Source organism: Onychostoma macrolepis, chromosome 18 (assembly GCF_012432095.1).
Source record: "Onychostoma macrolepis isolate SWU-2019 chromosome 18, ASM1243209v1, whole genome shotgun sequence".
NCBI lineage: Eukaryota > Metazoa > Chordata > Actinopteri > Cypriniformes > Cyprinidae > Onychostoma > Onychostoma macrolepis.
This window is the reverse complement of record NC_081172.1, coordinates 18,045,713-18,068,690: the sequence shown is the minus strand read 5'-3', so window position 1 is coordinate 18,068,690 and position 22,978 is coordinate 18,045,713. Positions and strand designations below refer to the sequence as shown.

At 36.6% G+C, this 22,978-nt stretch overlaps 1 protein-coding gene across 10 annotated transcripts in view; it reads left to right on the top strand.

The window, feature by feature from the left end:
* The window catches only part of lekr1 (leucine, glutamate and lysine rich 1), a 126,198-nt gene that overhangs the window by 58,197 nt on the left and 45,023 nt on the right, over positions 1 to 22,978 (top strand). For 9 of the 10 annotated variants that reach the window (XR_009267106.1, XR_009267105.1, XM_058752342.1 and 6 more), the window contains 2 exons: positions 4,758 to 4,823; positions 13,081 to 13,263. Coding sequence is in view for 8 of the 10 variants with exons in the window: in XM_058752342.1 (XP_058608325.1) it covers positions 4,758 to 4,823; positions 13,081 to 13,263 (249 nt within the window). In the remaining 2 variants the exon portion in view is untranslated. The remainder of the gene's footprint in view (positions 1 to 4,757; positions 4,824 to 13,080; positions 13,264 to 22,978) is intronic. The other variant, XM_058752347.1, reaches the window with a different exon arrangement.

Below are 22,978 nucleotides of genomic sequence, written 5' to 3'. Positions count from 1 at the left end.
TGCTATTTTGTTCTGGATACAAGAGTAATTTTTATTTATTTATGCAGTTTGTATTTTCTTTTGATTTTTTTAAAATAATCATGATTTTTTATTAGCATTGAAAACACTTTTTCAGTAACACTTTAGTAGGGACCAATTCTCACTATTAACTAGTTGCTTATTAGCATGCCTATCATTAACACATTGGCTGTTTATGTTCTACATGGCCTTATTCTACATCCCTAATCCTACCCAATACCTAAACTTAACAAACTTACTAACTATTAATAAGCAGCAAATTAGGAATTTATTGAGGGAAAAGTCGTAGTTAAGAGTGAATAAATGTTTTCTATTCTAAAGTGTTACAGAAAGTTTTAATTATGTTTTGTAGACTCACTCAGAGCTTCTTTCTTGTAAGACTGCGTAACACTTTATAATAAGATCCTATTAGTTTACTTCAGCTGGCATCTGTATAGAAGTTTTTGGTTGTGTTGATTTTATGTGTGTGTATATATATATATATATATATATATATATATATACACACACACACACACACATATATACCCTAGTAAAAAAGTAATATATTTAAAATACATTTGCTTCGTGCTAAGTATAGTTAAAATCTATTAACATATTTAATGACAGATAATTCGAGACTTACTGTTATAAAAAATATAATTAAACTTTATTTAGCGTACTACTTGTGCACAATGCCCATTTCTTAATATTAAGTCTAAAATGTGTTTTAATGTCACTTTTGAAGATAATTGTATGATCTTTAAATAATATCAGTCTTTAAATGCAAAATATTTAAAGTGAATCTGAAGTGTACTTGCCATAGCACAATCAAATATATAAGCATATCTTTAATTGTACTTCAGCAATACTTCCACACAATTAAAGTGCATTAAGTACAAAATTAGTTGTTCCAATTTGGTAGATCAGTTTAGTATACTAAAAGTATGATTGCAGGGCGTTTTATTAAGTACATAAATATGAAAATGTATTTTAGTATACTTAGCATGAAATAAATGCATTTCAAATAGGGTGTGTGTATATATATATATATATATATATATATATATATGTATGTATGTGAATAGTAAGTATATTGCATTTTATATCTGTAAAATAAAATGCAATATACAAATTCAGTATATCTGTATATATCTGTTCTATTTGCTTACTCTATTTTCTTCCTTCCTTCCTCCCTCCCTCCCTCCCCCTAAAATTCTGAATTGGAACTGAATCAGGACAAATCTAGATCAGAATTGATTCACTAAATCTGTATGAGTTCTCAATTATTCAAAATTAATGTTTTTATTTATTTATTTATTTTTTACATTTTTCCAGTCACGGAAGATACATTAATAGCACATCTCTCCTCAACAAGCTGGAGTTCAATGGAGTATGATCAAATCCCTTACTCTAAGTATGAGCAAAAGTGACTCAGACTATTTATTTCCTTCAATTCTGATCCATTCTTTGGTAAGAGTCAGATGTCTAGTGAGCATGTGAGAGTTACAGATTGCGTTCTTGTTTTCAGGTCCACTTGACCTGACAGCCGTCATGTTTTCATCCAAACGGAGACATCCATCTTTAACATGTTAATACCATAATCACTTTCTCTTTCTCTCTCATTCCCTTTTCCTCTCCCCCTCACTCTTATCTCTTGTGTCACAGAGATCCAGGGGAAATAAAAGGTTATCTTAACCCGCTGTCAGATAGCAGTGTGTCACAGAGCTCAGCAAAACCTTCAGGCAACCATAATAAACAAAGTAAGAAAGGTCTTCACCAAACCTCCATAAGACTCGTCAATCCTCTAAACACCGGCAGATACCGGCTCAGCTGGGAGACACGTACTCCCCTGATTTTCTCCAGACTGCCGTTGAGGGAGCTGATGGTGCAGGATGGGGAGCGCTAGCGTGAGAGGGTGAAAAATATTTGTGAATTGGGGTGGGCTGATGGGGGGATGCAGAAGGTTTAACAGTTGACAGACGACACCCGCAGGGAATCTATACCGTGCTGACCTTGAGAGAGAATTGGAGAAACTAGAGAACGAGGGAATGAGACGGAGAGCGAGAGACTGATTGTTATTCAGCTTAGCAACGCGGGGATTTCTCTGCTATGTTGTGCTTAACATTAGGCCCCAGGAGCCTCGACTGGTGTAGATGTTTTGCAGAGGGCAAGAAAAGAAGAAAGAGGAGAGAAGAGTTTTCGTTTATTAGAAACCATAAGACATGCAAGGTCTGTGCTTATGTCCTGATCGACAGGAAGGTCAGTCTGAGAGCCAGAAGGAGAATTTGTCTGAGGAGCCTGTGTGAATTTATCTGGGTTGAGTGTTTGTGTGTGGGTGTGAGTGGGCCAGATTCTACCTTCATTGCAGGGATGAGGGATGCACCAACACATACCAATACTGATGATTATTTTCACATTAAGGCTGATAATGGCAGAGTTCTATACAATTTATACTATTGTCTAAGTGAGTTTAGGCAAAAACTGTTTTTTTTTTTTTGGTCATTGTTGAGATTTGGGCTATTTTGCTTCTGGAACTTGTCTTCCTTCAGACTATTTGAATGAAAACATATAAAATACACATTTCATTGATTATTTTATTACACTTTATCTATTGAGTCTGTAGATTTCAATTACAATTGTTTTCTCAAAATATGTTTTTTTCTCATGCATCAAAACTCTCCACTTCTGTAGTGTTTACATATACCAAACTTTCCTTTTTCTTCACAGAACCAGTAAGTAAATAAATAAAAACAGCATCAACAACAAAACTTTTGTTAAATCACAGAATAAAACAGAGGGGGTTGTTCATATTTTCCTGATTTATATAATTGATATAGTATATATTTATATTTGCTTCCTAAAACATGGTGAACATACTTTTTTTCTCCTCTTAATATGTCTCTTTAATATGTCAACAAAGTGAAACAAGTATTTTTACCCTAGTGAAAAAATAAATATACTAAAATGTATTTGAAATACATTTATTTCATGCTAAGTATACAATACATTTACATATTTGTGTACCTAGTAAAAATACCCTGCAATTATACTTTCAGCAAACTGGTATACCTAAAGTCTGCTAAATTGGAACAACTCATTTTGAATGTGCACTTTAATTGTGTGGAAGTAGTGCTGAAGTATATTTGATTGTGCTAAAGTGGAATTATTGCAAGTATACTTTGAGTACACTATATATACCTTGCATTTCAAGACCGATATTATTCAAAGATTGTACAATCCTCATTAATAGTGACATTAAACGCATCTTAGGCTTAATATTAAGAAATGTGCATCGTGCACAAGTAGTACTCCAAATACAGTTATTATAATTATGTTATATAGAATTATAATTTTCATATCAGTAAGTCTTGAGTGAAATGTCAGTAAATATGAAATTATAATTGAAAATTTAATTATACTTAGTATGAAATAAATGTATTTTAAATATATTACTTTTTACTGGGATATCCCGGCTTTTATCCAGTTTTCAGATTTCTGTTCCAGAAATGGATGCAAATTAGTGCATACTTAATTAGATAATGTCTCATTTGCATGTTTAAACTTGTAATACAAAACAATTGTCTTAATGTACTATGATTGCTCAACTGGGGGAAGTATGATGATAGCCATTACCTAAAAGCTTTACCCTATTCACCTGTAGGGTGTGAATTTGTGAATTTAGGGATCAAAATATGACATAATATTTTATAAAATAATGAAAATCAATGGTAAGTCCCCACCACGAAAGGAAAACAGGCATGTACATGTGCAACAAATGTTTGGATGTTGCATGACACAATTGCTAGACTAGCATGCAGAATTTGAGAACGTCATGGTGAATTAATGAGCTGAAGCACTGACAGAGTGATAGACACACATGTAAACACTGTCTGGCATGCATTAAACGAAAGCACGCTCATACACACAGAGGCACACAAAAGCCCCCTGTTAGCATATTAATAGTCTCGCTTAGCCAGACATTTGACTTGCGGCAACAAAGTTTGGTCCACTTTGCAGATGATTCTGTTATGACATAAAGGGGCCATCTATCTGACACGTTTAGGTACGGGTAAATCTGAATAAAAATAAATAAGTAGATCTGAGCAATAATAGAATTACATGCAAAAACATCTCTGTAAATGGTAGTGCATAAAATACTTGTGGATTAGTGGAAACGTGTGAATACCGTTCAAATAATTGAAGCCACAAACTCTGCCAAATCCAGAGATTAGTTCTTCCTCACCGGCGCTCATCATAATAACATAATATCACTTGGCGCCACTATAGCTTTAATTCTGTGTTTTATTAGACTCCCACATTCGCTCTTGTCACTTCTGTGCTTGCTAACCAAGTTTCACATTATTACTCAAACTACAGAGGGATAATACAAAAAAAAAACATAACACTTAACAGCTGTATGTCAGATTGTGTTTCCATCTCTTTTCCACCTGCTTTCTTTCTTTTTCACCTTCTCCCTCTCGCTCAGTGAGATTTCAACACCCATTATACCCTCGATGGTACCTGTTAACTTCACACGTGGACGTGCCCTGGGCTACACTCGTTTACACGCCATTGTTTAGCTGCTCACGCTGAGTTGCTGGTGTTAGAAGCGGATGCCAGAGGGACATGCTTGGGTGACTTTTTTGGAGAGGGGGAATTTTTTCAGTATCTCTCGCGCTCACAGGCAATAGAGGAAAGAGGGAACAGATGTTAGAGGCCGCTGCTTTAAATAAAAACACATCTTTGTTGTCTTGCAGGATAAAGTCCGTGGAGAAGGAGGATCTCCGAGTGTTATGGAGAGAACAGACAGCCACCATTGAGAGGTACAACCATAAGAAAGAAAAATCACAAATATTTCAATGTCACAACACAGTTGATATTACAGTTTTTTTTTTTTTTCAACTGCTTACAAAATCTTTACTTGTCACACAATTTCTGAAACCTGGCACTCAAACACTAGAACCACACACCAAATCTGCAAAACCATACACTAATTCTTTGAGCCTTTGACTCAATTTCATAAAACACTTTTTGCAAAACACAACATACAATTCTCGATCGATGTAACACACAAAAATCTAACAGCAATTACAGTTTTTCTCAATATGCTTTAACACATTTGTCCACTCAGACATCACGTTTTCAAAACAGTTAACACACGGGGTGAAACTGAAGCTCAATGGCCAAAATGACTCATTTTGTTTGCAAAATACTCCAACACTCACAAAACATTAAAAACAATCAACATAAGCAAATACTTCCATCAAACACCACAACTTGTGGTCAAATTAATTTATTCTTTCCATCAGTCAATCATGGACAACAAAATACAAAACACATCTATCAATATGAAATTACACTGTTCAAACTCATAAGTGTTGAATATAGTTTAAAAAACAAACAAAGAAAGGAGACTTACGGGTGGGAATATCTAAAAAGCAATATAAAGAGTTGAAATACTCAGAACTTCCCTTGCAGTGTTGCAATGCACCAATGGAACTACCTCCTTGCATGGCAAATCCATCAACAGCCCTCTCTCTTTAGGTGAAACCAGTCTTTAATTTAGTGCATCAAAAAACGTGATGAGGCATTCTGTATTGGACTGATAGTTTGTATGTGGCAAAGGACTCCATCAATGGAGATGGCAGCACACATGGTGATACTGGCGCCCCTCTGACCTGGCACTGCAACAGTGACCCTCTCCCCAATAAATGTTCCTCCCGCGTCTCCTCACTTTCCACATAAATTCCACAAAAACATTCACAGAGCAAATTATCCCAGTTGCATGTAACTGTATGGTTTAGTAATGCATTGCAATAACAATAATAAAGCATATCAAAATTGACATTGACAAACACATAAATGGGACTGATGAAACATCCGCATTACTGTAGACACAGTTTGTTCTGCCAACAGGGCAGCTGAAATACACAGTGGTATACAGTAACATTGTGATTTACCTGTTGTCATTTTGAAAAATGCCTGGCAATAGATGCCACTGCAGTGCTCCGACTCAGAATGGGTTTGACCCTTTGTCCAGCCTCTCTAAAGGACAAACTATAAGTGATGACATGGTCGATAATTGTTTCCTGATTTTCATTTGAAACTTGAGCTGTAGTTTCTCCTTTTACAGTAATGCAACTCCTCCACCATGTATGCAAACTTCTCTTTCTCTGGCCCTCTGCCATAGTCTTTTACTCTCCTTCCATGGCTTTGGCCTCTTTGATCCATACTTGTAAATAGCAGGACAGAGGTGGAATCTTCTGTAGAGGGATGAGGACTGATTGCTGATTGAAGAGTTGTGCAAACAAGTTTCACACAGGTGCACTGGAGATTCATAATTATGCAAGTACTTTCTATCAGCTGTGAATACATGTTTTCCTTTTGTTCCACACAGTGAATCCAATAGAGTTTGGGGTACTTCAATGAGATCTGTGGTGACTGTTTTGACAAAGGGTGTGAAATATGTGTGAAACAAATGAAAAAGTGTTAAGGCATTTGAAAGAGAAGACTTCTGCTGTGCTAAGAATGTGATGATGAAGATCAAGTGGATCCCAGTTTCACTGAGTGTGTCTTGGCAAATGAGAAAAACTGTAATATTATGGAAAAGGTGTTTGCAAATGTTTGGTTTTGAGATGTGTTTGTGATATTTTGAATGCAGTGCTTCATTTTGCAAGAGATGTGAGGCTTTTAATATTTTGTGTGTGCAGTTCTTGGATTTGTGTGTAAAGTTTTGAAAAAAGAGGCCAAGTTTTGAAAATGTGTATAAGCAGTTGAAAAAAAAAAAACTGTAAAGTCAAGATATTAAAGTCTGCAACCAAAAGTAGATTTCGTTCTGACCTCTAAACTAAATAATACAATTAATTATTTATAAAAATATAAATATTTAAAAAGTATTTTTTATAAATTTAATTATTAATTTTAAAAAGTTATGTTAGCTATAATAGTTGTTTTCCAAGTTTATATGTTGTCAGCTAATTATAAATCTAATTAAGCTAATTCTCTATTTTTAAGCATTTTTTTTTTTTTAATGTGAAATATCAAAAACAAAGTTGAAGTAAATAAAGATACAATGACTAAGCTGCAATGGCAAATATAATTTTCCTCTGAGAAGAGAAAAACAGTAGTTTCGCAGATTTACACAAATACTGAACTCACATGGACCAGGAAGTTATAAATAGAGGCATGTCGAGCTTATTTGGTCACATTTTGTGTGTTTTGATTGATGTCATGGTCCACTAAACTGCACAACCATGAACTATTGTGTATTTGTTTGACTAGGGTGTGTTCATGTGTTTGTCTGTGTATAAGTGTGGTGAGTGTGTGTCTGTGTGTTTATGTGTGGCGGAGACAGAGTTTGTTAGTGTCTGTCAGTCATCTGTAAGCGTCTCAGTGGATTGATGCACATTCCTGGATGTGGTTTGGAGTGCTGTGTGCTGTTTGTCACAATTGCTCACCAGTCTGAAGAGAGGACGGCATGCTGATAAAGAAAGGTTGAAAAGACCAGAAAGCTTTTTACAGAGGGCAAAGAGACCTCAGACATAAAGAAACACTGGTGAACTCCACAAATACCGTTTCCCATTACAGGCATTAATACGTGTTTTTAAAAATATCATCATTAGGACTGTTTCTACAGCATGGATAGAAGACATTAAGAAGTTAAATCTCATTTGGTACAAATAAAACTACAAATCCTTTTTTTTTTTCATATATTGAAAATATGAGTTTATGAGTAGCTACAAACTCTGTCCCAAACTAGCTAGCCCCTACTGATTCTCCTTTTTTTTTTTTCTTAAAATTTTATAAATGTTATTTAATTTTTTTAAGCACACTATCATTCAAAAGTTTGGGGTTGGTAAGATGTTTTATGTTTTTAAAAACATCTCTTATGAGCAAGGCACCGAACCCCTAATTGCTCCCCAGGCGCTGGAGCAATGGCTGCCCACTGCTCCGGGTGTGTGTTCACTGTGTGTGTGTGTGTGTGTGTGTGCATTTGTTCACTACTCACTGCTGTGTGTGTGCACTTGGATGGGTTAAATGCAGAGCACCAATTTGGAGTATTGGTCACCATACTTGACAATACGTCACGACTTAACTTAACTTAACTTATATTATCCAAGACTACATTTATTTGCTCAAAAATACAGTAAAAAATATATATATATATATATATATATATATATAGCTTTTAACTTTTTAAATAAAGTTTTCTGCTTTAATATATTTTAAAATGTAATTTATGATGGAAAATCAAAATTTTCAGCAGTCAGAAAGCATTCCTTAAGAAATTGTCTGTAGAAATCATTCTAATATGCAAATGTGCTGCTCAAGAAACATTTCTTATTATTAAGACATTAAACATCTCTTATTATAAATATTGAAATATTTTGTGCTGCTTCACATTTTTGTGGACACACACCCAGACACACACACACACACACACACACACACACACACACACAGTATACATATATAGTATATGTACACAAACACAAGTTTGTTGAAAGTAAAAAAAAAAAAAACAGTATTCACTTGAAATGGGAATATAGGAGGATAAAGGACAAAAGACAGAGATGAGAGAAAGGTGAAAGAGGATCCGATGCCTTTGAGCTTAGAAAGCAGCATGTGTGTGAGTGATGTTCTGTGCTCTGAGGCCTTACATCCTCCCCCTCTATCCATGTATCACAGCTCTGCTTCAGACGGAGTGATATTGTATAGATATTAAATTCTGTAATGTGTCAGCAGGCTTAAGCTACGTGTGAAGCTCTGTGATGGCAGATGGAAGCACTTCCCACTCACGGGGCTTTGGGTTTCAGAGCTTCCTGCACCTCACATACACACACACACACACACACACACACACACTTCACATCTCGGTTTTCAAAGCTCCTTTAATTTTCACCATCCCAAAGGAGCCACGATATCTGCAAAGTAGACTCATATGTCACAGGCGCTAATGATTTATTCTGATGACAGATATCAGACTGAATCTATTTTAAATCCGACCCCTGTCATCTTTAACCATGGTTCTCACTCTTCCATACTTAAAATGTACAGTATGAAAGAGTGACTCCTCGACTCTGCAACGCCCACAGAAAAGCCCATGTGCTCCCCACATTGCTTTCATTTTGTATTTAACTTTATAATGAACATATGTTAAACTTCAGTATTTCATTTATTGTTTAGGCATTCCAAAGCAGCCAGTGTGTACTTTGGGAATATGTTTTATCCACAACATTCAAGCATACAAAAAATCCACAGATGTGAGCGTGCCTGTGGGATGGCGCTTATCTTTGTCAGACTTAAGGACATTAGCTCAGATCTAAGGCCATACCACCCTCTTTTGTTTTTCTCTGCCTGGTCCCTCTTAGAATATCCCGAAGAGATCTTCTGATGTGCTGTCTTATGAAGGAAACTGCCTGATCTTTAAGTTATAACTGTTCCTCATGGGAAGTGTGCCATTGTCACACTGTTTCCTAAAGTGTCTTCTTCAATTGGAGGAGAGGAGGCTTGAGGCTAACGGATAAAATATTCTGTGTTTGGGAATTTCCTACTTTTGTCCTGCAGGGAAAAGATAGAGATAGACAGAGAGAGAGATAAAGGGAGAGAAATCGTAATGGAATGGTTTCTCCAGGAAGTCCTTGTTCAGCAGGTAAAGGAAGTCTTTCCCCCCCCATTCTGTGTTAAGTGTGAAGAAGAACTTTTAACCTCAATTTCATCTTATTGTCCATGTGTCTACTGACAATGGTATAATCCTGCAGTTCCCCAATCTTAGAACCACATTTCTAGGACAGTGCCTAGAAAGCGCCACCTACCAAATTGGATGACTGAAAAAAGTGCAACCATGGCAGTATTCGTATGAATTGCTAATAATTTATAGGGCCCTATTTTAACAATCTCAGCGCACTAAAATGTGTTTAACGGTCTAAAGCGCACGGTGCAGGTGCACTTAGGGCATTTCTGAATCCACTTTTGCTAGTATAACAGCGGGAGAAAAAAAAAAAAAAACGGATTCCTATTCTCTTAATGAGTAATGGGTGTGTTTTTGGGCATAACGTGCAATAAACCAATCAGAGTCTCATCTCCCATTCCCTTTAAGAGCGAGTTGCGCTTGCACCATGGATTCGCTATTTAAACGGGGGAATTTTAAGGCGCACAGACTGAATGCGTCTCCAGAGAGCAAACGAAAATCCAGATGTTTCAGTGGGAATACATGCAATCTGAAATTTATGTGAGAGCAAAACATTCTCCATGCATATTTTGCATTGGGTTCAAGTTGTTCATTGCGTTTACCAACAGAAACCTGCTGGGTTTGAAAGTGACTAATCTAAAGGCTGCATCCTCCGGAGGTCGCATTTGTAGGCTGCATACGTCATCAATCCTGGTTTATTTCAGTTAACTGAGCATTACATTTGCGAGTCAAAAGCATATTACAACAATTTACACTTAACTAAGAATAATGGTCAAATTTATAACCATTAATATATTAAAATAAGATCTTCTTTGTGGCGTATGCAGCCTACAAATGCGACCTCCGGAGGATGCAGCCTTCCGTTTGAGAAACGGCCATAAAGTATGAACTAGGAGAAATAAACTTGCACTTGTGGGGGGGTGGAATTGTGAGATAAAATAGGTAAATATTATGTGAAATGTTATAGGTTTAAATAGTATGTCATGCTATAACTGTAGGAATAATAATAACCAATGACCAATATGTCAGCTATGAACTGCAAATGTGAATATTGTGTAGACCTATTGTTTAAATCAAATTTATGCTTTAAAAGTAGAGTAATCATAGCAGGTTTCATCAATAATCTGTCCATTTAAACCTGCGTTTAGTTTCAAATGGCGTTTTTGATGACAGTATTATAGAAATGTTTTGCATTCTGATTCTGACATCCAAAGGCACAATATACAGTATCTCACAGAAGTGAGTACACCCCTCACATTTTTTTAATATTTTATTATATCTTTTCATGTGACAACACTGAAGAAATGACACTTTGCTACAATGTAAAGTAGTGAGTGTATAGCTTGTATAACTGTAAATTTGCTGTCCCCTCAAAATAACTCAACACACAATGTCCAAATTGGCTCCATTTTCTCTCCCCAGTGTCATGTGACTCGTTAGTGTTACAAGGTCTCAGGTGTGAATGGGGAGCAGGTGTGTTAATTTTGGTCTCACTCTCTCATACTGGTCACTGGAAGTTCAACATGGCACCTCATGGCAAAGAACTCTCTCAGGATCTGAAAAAAAAAAAAAAATGTTGCTCTACATAAAGATGGCGTAGGCTATAAGAAGATTGCCAAGATCCTGAAACTGAGCTGCAGCATGGTCAAAACCATACAGCGGTTTAACAGGACAGGTTCCACTCAGAACAGGCCTCGCAATGGTCGAACAAAGAAGTTGAGTGCACGTGCTCAGCGTCATATCCAGAGGTTGTGTTTGGGAAATAGACGTATGAGTGCTGCCAGCATTGCTGCAGGGGTTGAAGGGGTCGGGGGTCAGCCTGTCAGTACTCAGACCATACGCCGCACACTGAATCAAATTGGTCTGTATGGCTGTCGTCCCAGAAGGAAACCTCTTCTAAAGATGATGCACAAGAAAGCCCGCAAACAGTTTGCTGAAGACAAGCAGACTAAGGACATGGATTACTAGAACCATGTCCTGTGGTATGATGAGACCAATATAAACTTATTTGGTTCGGATGGTGTCAAGCGTGTGTGGCGGCAACCAGGTGAGGAGTACAAAGACAAGTGTGTCTTGCCTACAGTCAAGCATGGTGGTGGGAGTGTCATGGTCTGGGGCTGCATGAGTGCTGCCGACACTGGGGAGCTACAGTTCATTGAGGGAACCATGAATGCCAACATGTACTGTGATATACTGAAGCAGAGCATGATCCCCTCCCTTCGGAGACTGGGCCGCAGGGCAGTATTACATGATAACAACCCCAAACACACCTCCAAGACGACCACTGCCTTGCTAAAATCTGAGGGTAAAGGTGATGGACTGGCCAAGCATGTCTCCAGACCTAAACCCTATTGAGCATCTGTGGGGCATCCTCAAATGGAAGGTTAAGGAGCGCAAGGTCTCTAACATCCACCAGCTCCGTGATGTTGTCATGGAGGAGTGGAAGAGGACTCCAGTGGCAACCTGTGAAGCTCTGGTGAACTCCATGCCCAAGAGGGTTAAGGCAGTGCTGGAAAATAATGGTGGCCACACAAAATATTGACACTTTGGGCCCAATTTGAACATTTTTACTTAGGGGTGTACTCACTTTTGTGGCCAGCAGTTTAGACATTAATGGCTGTGTGTTGAGTTATTTTGAGGGGGCAACAAATTTACACTGTTATACAAGCTGTACACTCACTACATTACATTGTAGCAAAGTGTAATTTCTTCAGTGTTGTCACATGAAAAGATATAATAAAATATTTACAAAAATGTGAGGGGTGTACTCACGTCTGTGAGATACTGTATATATTACTAGACATGTGCCGGTATTCGGTAATGCGATATATCGCGATAATATTGTGTACACAATTATATATTGTGTATATTAACTTCTTGTTTATTGAAAAATGCTCGTAGATTAGTGTAAATGTAGACCTATACTGCTGTTCAAAAGCTTGGGGGCTGTGAAAGATTTATTTATTTATTTTTTAATACTGTTATTTTAAACTGTCTATTCATTGAAGAATCCTAAAAAACATGTATTGGTTTCCACAAAAAACTTAAAGCTCCACAACTGTTAACCCAGTATTTGTTTGTACTCATGTTTTGTTTTTGCATAGCAACATGTGCTAATACCAACTCTATTGGAATCAACTGTGAATGTTAAGAAATGTAGAGTCAAATGTAAGTCAACCAGCGTGTCATCATCCAAAACACAACATATGCTGATCTTTTCAGCAGGGTAGGGTGTATGCAGGCAGTATGCATTGAGGCAGCACTCTTTGTTTCAGAACAGAGCTATTTATTTTGTTTGTGTGCAGATGTGTGCAGATTTCTAGTTTTCATGTGGGTGTAAATGGTTGCATGTGTCGTGAGTCAGTGTGTGTTCACGCTTTCCCCTAAAGGCTGTCCCGAGACCTGAGGGAGAAGGAGGAGAGCCGGTTGTCATGTCAACAACGATGCGAGTCCATGCAGGAGCAGCTGTTGGCGTGGCAACAGAAAGAGGAGGAGGTGACCCGGAGACTAGAACGGGCAGAGGGCGAGATGAAGGACCTGAGAGCAGCCCGATCCACTTTACTGCAGGAGAGGTCTGTTAGACAAACACACTCACTAGTCACACTCCACAGCAGGAGAGAATAAATAGTGTTGCTTGCTTTACACAAGTACATGTGTATTCAGCCGCGCTACAGCTGTAATGCTTTTTTTTCTTTCTTTTTTTTCTGTTGCATCCCTCCATCCCACCTGCTCCTCTAAATAGTCTGTTGGCATGTCGGGACCTGTAGAATATGACTCACTGTTTGCGAACCTGTTTCCTCTCTATCTGTCTTCATTTGCAATGGTAAAACAAACCACCAAAAGCTGTTACGCAGAAGCTGTGCTCCAACTAATGCTGTGTGTTTCTGAGATATTACCAGGATTAAGGAGTGTTTTAGGCATGATGTGAAGTAGAGTGTGGGCTGGTTCACATAGACGTGTTTTTGCTTGAAAAACTGGATGGGGAAAAAAAATCCATAGTCTGGAGACCTATTTTTCAAAAGTTGAACTTATTTTAACTTGAGCACCACATTTTTAGAATACTGTGTCATGCGTGAGATGCTGCAGAAGACATGAGAGCACAACAGTCAGACAGAAGACGTCCATCTAGAGCAAGTTTACATAGAAGCAAAAAATGGAAAAGCATCACAGTGGAACACACACACACACAAAAAAAAGGGTTCTGTGTGGATAACCCAGAATGCATTTTTGCATTCCACCGTGCTGCTTTTCCATTGTTTTTCTATATAAGTATGCCTTAGACAGATATGTTTGACTGTTACGCTCGTGTCTCATGCATTCTAAAATGTGACACTCAAATTAAAAAGTTCAGCTTTTAAAAATGTGTTTAGAACACTAAATGCTAATACGGACACGTGTTTTTCGTTCCACTGCCCTGTGTCTCAAGTTGTTAAATGCAAAATAATCATTTTCACTCCTTAGTGAAAAATAAATATACTAAAATGTATTTGAAATACGTTTGTTTCTAAATATATACTGAAGTTGTGCTAAAGTGGAACTATTGCAATTATACTTTAGGTACACTTTAATATCTTGCATTTAAAGACCTTTATTATTCAAAGATAATACAATCCTTGTTAATAGCAACATTAATTCAATTCAGTTCAATTCAGTTTATTTCTAAAGCACGTTTAAATTCCACCTTTGTTGGCCAAAGTGCTGTACAGATTAAAATAAAATACAATAAGAATAAAAACAGATAAACACATAAACATTACAGAGAATTAAAAGCACAAGAAAAAAGATGCGTTTTTAACCTAGATTTGAATTTGGCTAACGTGGAGGCAGTTCTGACAGATAATGGCAGGCTCTTCCATAGCTTAGGACCAGCTACTGCGAAGGCTCTGTCGCCCCTGCGTTGCAGGCGAGACCGTGGTATTCGCAGAAGATGGCCATCTTGGGATCTAAGTGACCTTACCAGGTTATAGATGGTGAGTAAGTCGGAGAGATACCTCGGAGCTAAGTTGTTAAGAGCTTTGTTGACAAATAACAGAATTTTGTAGTCAATTCGATATTGGACTGTTGCCAATGCAATGTGCAATGTATGGTCTCGTTATTAACTAACTCGCTATTAAAACAGGCTTAATAATATGAAATATGCATTGTACACAACTAGTACTCCAAATAAAGTTGAATTATCTTTTTTTTTTTTTTATATCAGCAAGTCCTGAGCGATATGTCAGTAAATATATTTCACGAGTTCACTCTTGCCTATAATAAACTGAGTAAAGATTATGCGTATTTGGCGTGCTGTCCAGGGGGAGGGCTCCGAGCATGGTAATCACTCCCGAGCCCAGGGTTCTCCCCCTGTCCGGGGAGAGGGGTCCGAGCTCGGCATTTAGCCCGGACCCAGAGCGTTACCCCCCGAAAAAAAGAAGTGTTTTTCATTTCATTGCGCTGCTTTTCAGTTGTTTTTGTATGTTAACCTGCACTAAACTGATTTTTTGGCCATTGCACTTTTGCAGTGTCACAAACTTGGCACTACATTCTAAAAACGCAACCCTCAAGTTTGAAGCGTTTCAGTATTTAAAAAAAAAACTAAACCTTGCGTTTTTCTTACATTCTCTGTGAATGGCTCCTTGTAGTGGTTTAGGTCTCTAAACCCTTCTTCTCAAAACTGTTTTCAATTTGATTCTTCTATTGTTCTTTTCCACCTTTTTTTTTTTTTTCTCGAGGTAATTGCAACTCAATTCACATCTGTACTCTCATTGATCAGTACCTAATTTTATGAGTGGCCACCTGTGTCTTGAATTTCTGTGTTTTTCTCACATTCAGTGGGCTTTTGTTACATCCCAGCTGTTTGTGTGTTTGGATGTCTGCTGTTGTTTGTATACACGCCTCTGTCCCTGAGGTCTACCTGTCTGTTAGCAACCAACAGCACAGGCTCGTCTTCCTTTCGCTTACAGTGATATGCTCACTCTTACCTGTTTACACCTCAGCTGTTGCATGGGTTAATTATCTTGTTGCCTGCCTTTAGTGAATTCTTATGTTGATGTCCAGGCTTGTCTGATCACCAAAATCCATCTTCCTCTTTATAAGCCTGTGTATTTCCAGTCTGAATACATGGTCGATCACTTATAATCATCTGTGAATAAACATGAGCGGTGCTTGATCATACAAAACCATGATTCTAGGGTGTTCTTGGTGATGAACTACTACTGTATGTTTGGGACAGTTGCTGTGGCATTACTAAAAGGTTGCAATGACTTCTAGGATGTTCTCAGTGGTTGCTAGGGCATTGTTAGATTGTTGCTAGGTTTCAGAGGTGTTCTGTGTAATTACTATTGTTTTTGGGGAGACAAATGACAAATGTATGGTCTGCAGCTCTGTGCTGAAGTCAGATGTTTATGTCAGTGTAACACTACTCTTACCATGTTGTTGGCATGAAACCACTAAAAATTCTAAAGTGGCATCATTGACAACGTGCACCATGTCTACACTGGACACAAGCAGGAAAAGCAAATAAAATGCAATGAATCTTAGATGGTAAACTGATGACCTGTTTCTGACTCCATGTGTTTGACTACTTTCGCTTTGACGTGTCCAATGTAGAAAGCCGACAACGGGTTGCATCTGGTGTAGACAGTGCAAGTCTGAAAGTGAACACTCGTAATCGTTTTTGTACACAATTATGATTAGAGCTCCATATGCTGCGGTTTTCCGGATATAACAAGCTTGCTCGGTATTGCTTCGCTGGCACGGAATTGGACTTAGAATGTGAAATCCTTGGGTACGAATCCCGTGAAAAACATGATTCACAATGAAAGATCTGAAAAGTGAGAGATCGAAAAACAAGCTAAAACGGCATGTGTGCGATTGCGTTTTTACGTCACATTTATTTTTGTTCATACTGCAGTGCAGATCTTATTTTAAAACGTCACAGAGCATTAGAGTTATAGCGCCACGCAATGGACATTTCAAGTCAGAACTGTGGTGACACATACAAAACCAGCATCACATAAAACGTACCATATGTATGTTGATCTGTTCCGGGGGGGGAAAAACCCCAAAACAAAACACTCTTTTAGCTCCACTCAGTGGACATTTCACGTCGAATATGTCATAAAATGTACATGGCACTACGCAGTTCGTATCTTGCAAAAAAAAGTTCCCACAGGTAAGTTTTCGTCATGAGATCAGGTTATTATCCAGGTCAGATATGGGCAAGAAAATGACTAGCTAGCTCATTGGTCACTGCTGAGAACAACTACAACCTGTCATAGCAACTGTTCAGTATCTTCGAACATGTCTTTGCAAGCATGACTATGTTTCATGAATGTTTCCTAGTTTTACTGTTGCAGCATGCAGTTTTCTCTATTCAGTTCACTCCTGCCTGGCATTCTTGAACGCATATTACAGCAAAGACTATTTCTCAGAAATTTAGTTGTCAAGTGGTCATCTGGTCAAGTGCTATTCAACACCTTTCATTTCAGCCTAAGGCTAACACTTGATTTTCTAAAAATGTAGCGGTCTAGTCATTGAGCAGTCAAACTGATTTTCAGACATGGGCTTTGTTAGGCAGACTCATACTTGTGCTGCAGGTGAGAAGGGGTCAGAGGTCGCAGGTGTTTGAGTAATGAGATGGAAATGAGCATTTAAGGTGTCATCCTTTAAGGAACAAGGATGTCAGACTCAGCCCAAAAACAGAGCTTGATTAGATGTAACACTAGAAATCCAGCTTGCCTTCAGAAGCTGTAATAATCACAAATACTAGCAGTAAAAAGCGAGTCTAGATGTATACAGGCATAATCATGATAGCTTTCCTTTTGACTGTACATAAAATGATGAAAAAGGTTGTTATATACATATATATATATATATATATATATATATATATATATATATATATATATATATATATATATATATATATATATATATATATATATATATATATATATTTTTTTTTTTTTTTTAGTAGTATGGGGTAAATGTTTCTTTCAATAAATAAATAAATAAGTAAATCAGAGGAGGGGACTGTGCGTTCAAACAATGAATAAACACATTGCAGAACTGTAAAGAAGTTAACAGAATGTCCTGACCGTGTGCTTGTACTGAGCGTGCTGTTTTACTTCAGAGGGACAAACGCTGAGCAAGCACACTAAAAGGCAAGTGATTTGTATTCTCACACACACTCACTGTCATACAATAATAACGTCCTGCAGTAACCACACTTTGCCAATTATCACAGTCCTGGCTCGTGCGTTTCTATCGGCTAAAGCAGGAAGGATTCTGACCCCTGTTTTGCTCTATAGAGAACATTTTGTCCCCCAACTCTCTAGAATCCTTGCCCACCAAACAACTGCTGCTTCAGTCTTTGTATAAGCACTGAATAATAAGAACAAACCCCTCTTTCATGCGTCCGCCTGGATCACAATGACACTGTTGATGTTTTTTTATAGACAGAGAGAGTGAGAGAGAGCAACACTTCACTGAGGGAGCTACTTTTGGTCTCCCACAAGCATGGCCCAGGGTCATACAACCACAGTCATTGAACCCCTGACACCCACTTCACACCAGCCAACAAAAAAACAGTTCAGACTGAAAAAGGCACCATTACTTTAGGTTATTTTAGAGACAAAGTTTTAAACTGTTGTTCAAAGATTTGGGATCAGTAAAAATAAAAATAAAAATAATAATAATAAAGCAGCTAAGCAGTTAAGAGGCATGTAACGGTCCCACTTTATATTAAGTGGCCTTAACTACTATGTACTTACATTTAAATTAATTATTTGGTACAATGCACTTATTGTGTACATACATGTTTTTACATTGTACTTATATTTTAAAAAAAAATACTTGCATGTAATTACATCTGTAAGTAATTTCTGTAATTACATTTATAATTACACTGTTGACCAATCCCTTACACCTTAACCCACCCTTAAACCTACCCAGACCACCAAACCTGTCCCTAACCTTATCTGTATCCCACCTCAGTAGCAGCAAAAGTGTTTTGCAATACAATATGAACACAATAAGTACATTGTACTTATTTTTTGATGCAAGTACATAGTAATTAAGGCCACTTAATATAAAGTGGGACCCATCTAACTGCTATTTACATTTAGTGCAAAAAAAATACTGATGTTTTTAGTTTGTGTAAATATCATGTAATGCTATTTGTACTTAGTGCAAATAGTCTCTGCCATACTTTTTCTATCTTTTTTTTATTAGTTTTTTTTTCATTGAATTTATCAAAAGTGACAATAAAGACTTTTATATTGTTACAAAAGATTTAAAAGAATCCTGAAAAAAATGCATATTTTTTGCAAAAATATTAATCAGATCAACTGTTTTCAGGATCCTGAAAAAAATGCATATTTAAAAAAAAAAAGAAACAAACCATTTTTCACAAAAATATTAAGCAGATCAACTGTTTTCAGCATTGATAATAATGATAGATGTTTCTTAAAGCACCAAATTAGCATATTAGAATGATTTCTGAAGTATCATGTGACACTCAAAACTGCAGTAATGGCTGCTGAAAAAAAGTATTTGTCATCACAGGAAAAAAAATTATATATATATATATATATATATATATATATTATTTATTTATTTATTTATTATATATTATATTATATTATATTATTATATATTATTATTATTATTATTATTTTTAAATATATTAAAATAGAACACTTTTTGGATATAATAATATTTCATAAAATTATAAAATATTACAATTTCATAAAATATTTAAAACAAATTGATTTTACTGTATTTTTGTCAAATAAGCACACTCTTGGTGAGCATAAGAGACTTTTTGAAGAAAAAAATAAAATAAATAAAAATAAATAAATAAAACAATTAAATGGCAGAGTAGTCTGTTTACTCCTGATATTGACATTTGTCTCAGATGATCACAAGGAGACTGTGATAAATGGAGGTGTAAACAGGACCCAAAATATTTTGTAATCAGAACACTCAAATCAAATTCATAATTAGTCAGAAATACATGTGATCACATTTTATTTATTTTCATTTTAAGGTTATACATTTTAAGATTATTTCATATTTAAAATGTAACTGTGACTGCCCATATAAGAATAAACCAACCTGGTCTCATAAAAATACGTACCTCTGCGCACTTTTTGTGCGACACCGTTTTGCGTACCTTGCTGCACGTTTCGCCGCAGTTTCAAATAGAAATGTCCACTGAGTGGCGCTAAAACACAGGTTCAATATGTGAACCCTGGCACGTTTTTATTACGTAGATATTGGTACGTATTGCTGTTTTTTTATTACGTTGCTTCAGATACGTATTGCGGAGGTTCAGAATTCAAATATCCGGGGACTGTCGCTAAAGGTTAATGCTCTATCGTGTTGGAAATATGCCCTACACCAAATCCAGCCCTAAACCTACCCGATAGTGTTAACAAATGCAAAACTGATATAAAAACGTATTAGCTGATGCAACTGTGCTATTTGAACTTCCTTTTACGCAGATTTTAACTGCTTTGTCGAACCGTAGTTACACGGGATTTGAACCGGTGCTTCTCGTCTTCTAAGTCCATCTCCGTACTCCGTGAGCTACCGAACAAACTTCTCATGTATGAAAACCCATAGATATGAAGCTGGATGTGTGCGATGCTAATGTTCAAAAGTATCAGTTTTCAAATCTCCCAGTATATTAATATTGTTTTGAAGTCATAGCATGATATTCTTCAAGTAATTGTGCGAAAATGACGCTTTATTAATCACAACTCTGTAAATTTGTGTGAAAGTGTTCATTTATTTTGGAAACTGCAGTGATATGTACTTATTGGTACGTATTTCATGTCACGCTAAAAAGTGCACCCAGGTACGTAAATGCTATGAGACCAGGTAGCAATAAACAGCTGTACAACTACTTCATCTAACTACTATTTTGTGTCCAATTCAGTCTAATCATTAGACAGATGATTGTAAACAACCTTACCTCACTACACTAGCATGTTTAGTTCTTTGTATTTTTGTGAATGTTTACATGCCACAGACATGAATGTTTGGGAATGTTTACAGTATGTCAGTCAGGAGACTAATTATTTATTATCATTAAGATCAATATACAGTATGCATAACATTTCAGCTTGTATGTGATTGTCATTGACAGGCCTCATTTGTCACTGCGTTTATTGACTGCAAGGAATGGCTGTCATTAATTGGAAAATAAATTAATGCCATTAACAACAGACTCATTTTGACTGACAGAAATATAATTTGGAAATCTGCTTCTGATGGAGAATATGAGGCAAAAGAAAAGATAGAGGGAGATGAGTGAAGGTGGAATGATTTAGAAAGACATAATGAAGAGATGGTGTACAGTGTGTGTGTTGACACTGAGTCTAATCTTAAACAGTATGTCTGGGTGAAATGACCCGAGGTTGTCTGGAGATACAGACAGACACATAAATGTTGGACTTGAAATAATGTGTAAAACTCATGCATTAACTTCCTCACAGACAGGCAGATATTTTTCATTGAAAACTACAAGAATAAAGATAAACAGAAGTGCTGAGATAGACAAATTGAAAAATAAAAATAGGAAATACAGTAGTTTTTCTACATTTTCTACATCTTAGTATGGAAAACTGTTTCTACCTCAGAGTAAAAAGTAATTAAGTAATTTGAGACGTTATAAAAAGTAATTGCTGCAATTGTGAGATATGAAGTAACACTGATATATATATATATATATATATATATATATATATATATTTTTTTTTTTTCTTTTGTTATTTTATTGTACCTTTTATTTAGTTAGTTATTTTATTTAGTTTAGTTATTTAATTTAGTATTATACAATAATAATGAACATGCACATTACAGTTACCTTGGGTTTACCCTTTTTAGCTTCTTTTCCGTCAACCATTAAATATTTACAATATGTATGGTGCATACAAATTTAGTATGATTTTTCGCATTGGTCTGAACAAAAATTTCAAACAGCCTTTCAAATGGTCATATTTGCCATGGAAAACCAAACAAACAAACAAACAAAACAAATACTAACCTGGACTAAACCATGCCAGTCTAGAAAATGCTAGATTGGTGGAAAATGTTTTGATTCTTTATTATTGTTCTTTTCATAACTATGCCATTTTTCTTATCCTGCAATTTAATTATATATTTTTTTCCCCATTCAGTCTCATGCCTGTGAGCGGTTACACATTTAGTATCTGTGACCTCAACCTCAAAGCTGTGTTGAAAATCCTAGTTACACTAGACTTCTCTCTGAACTTTTTTGGCATGTGTTTGTATTCGCCTCCCCTCCAACTTCTTCCATTTTCAGAGCATTTGCTTTCTATCTGCCACTCTGATATTTTCCCATTGATTTGATTACACAAGTTCAGTGAAGTGTGGACATTCCAGACTGGGCCTATTTAACACTTGTATTTCTGAGAGCCACTTCCCCCAGACATCCCCATTATAGGCCAACTCTCTCGAGACCCATCGCATAACTGCTGTCAGAGAGCTGCGTGTCTGTCGGTACCAAACCTATCTAACATTAATAGTATGCCGCCTCACTGCACGTAAACCCCTAGATTGGCAAGATGAAACATTCCCTCTGTTTGGGTGAAAAAAAAAAAAAAAGAATACGCCTGGAATCTTTTGCTCGCTCACTCTATTTTCCTCTCTGTGTGACTTCCTCTCTCTCAGGGGAATTACGGCGACCTCCATTAACACATACTAGGGTGTATCTAAGGTAATTTTAGCCTATTATTCTCATTTAAGAGCTGAAATGTTCTGAATATCTTATTCAAGACACACATTTTAACTAAGAAAGGTTAGGTCAGGATAGGTGGATGTAGGAATGCTGGTATGTGGCGATCTGATTCAATCAGTCTGTTTGGACTTTGATGTTTCTCCTGAGCTGTTTGTTTGTTTTTGTGAGTGTCTCAGTTTTCACCAATCCGTGATGGATGTAGTCTGTCTACGAAGTCACAGTTTATGTCTCATGGGAGGAATGTTTGAGCCACAGAGGAATGTGCAGTAAAAATGGAATTTCTGCCAAGCTGTCTGTCTGTCTAGTCACCAGCGTTTTTCATATCCTCGGTGTCTGTCTCAGCTAATAGCAGAAGAGCTTTTCAAAGGCTTTTGTTTATATCTCAACAACAAGGAGTAGGTTTTGATGAGTCAAACCATAATCAGTTTAAAACTGATGACAAACAAGAAGAGAGAACAATCTTGGAAGGTTTGTCTGTTAGCCATGTCTACTGCCTGTATGCATATTAATTATTTAGAGAATGTATCTTTAAAACA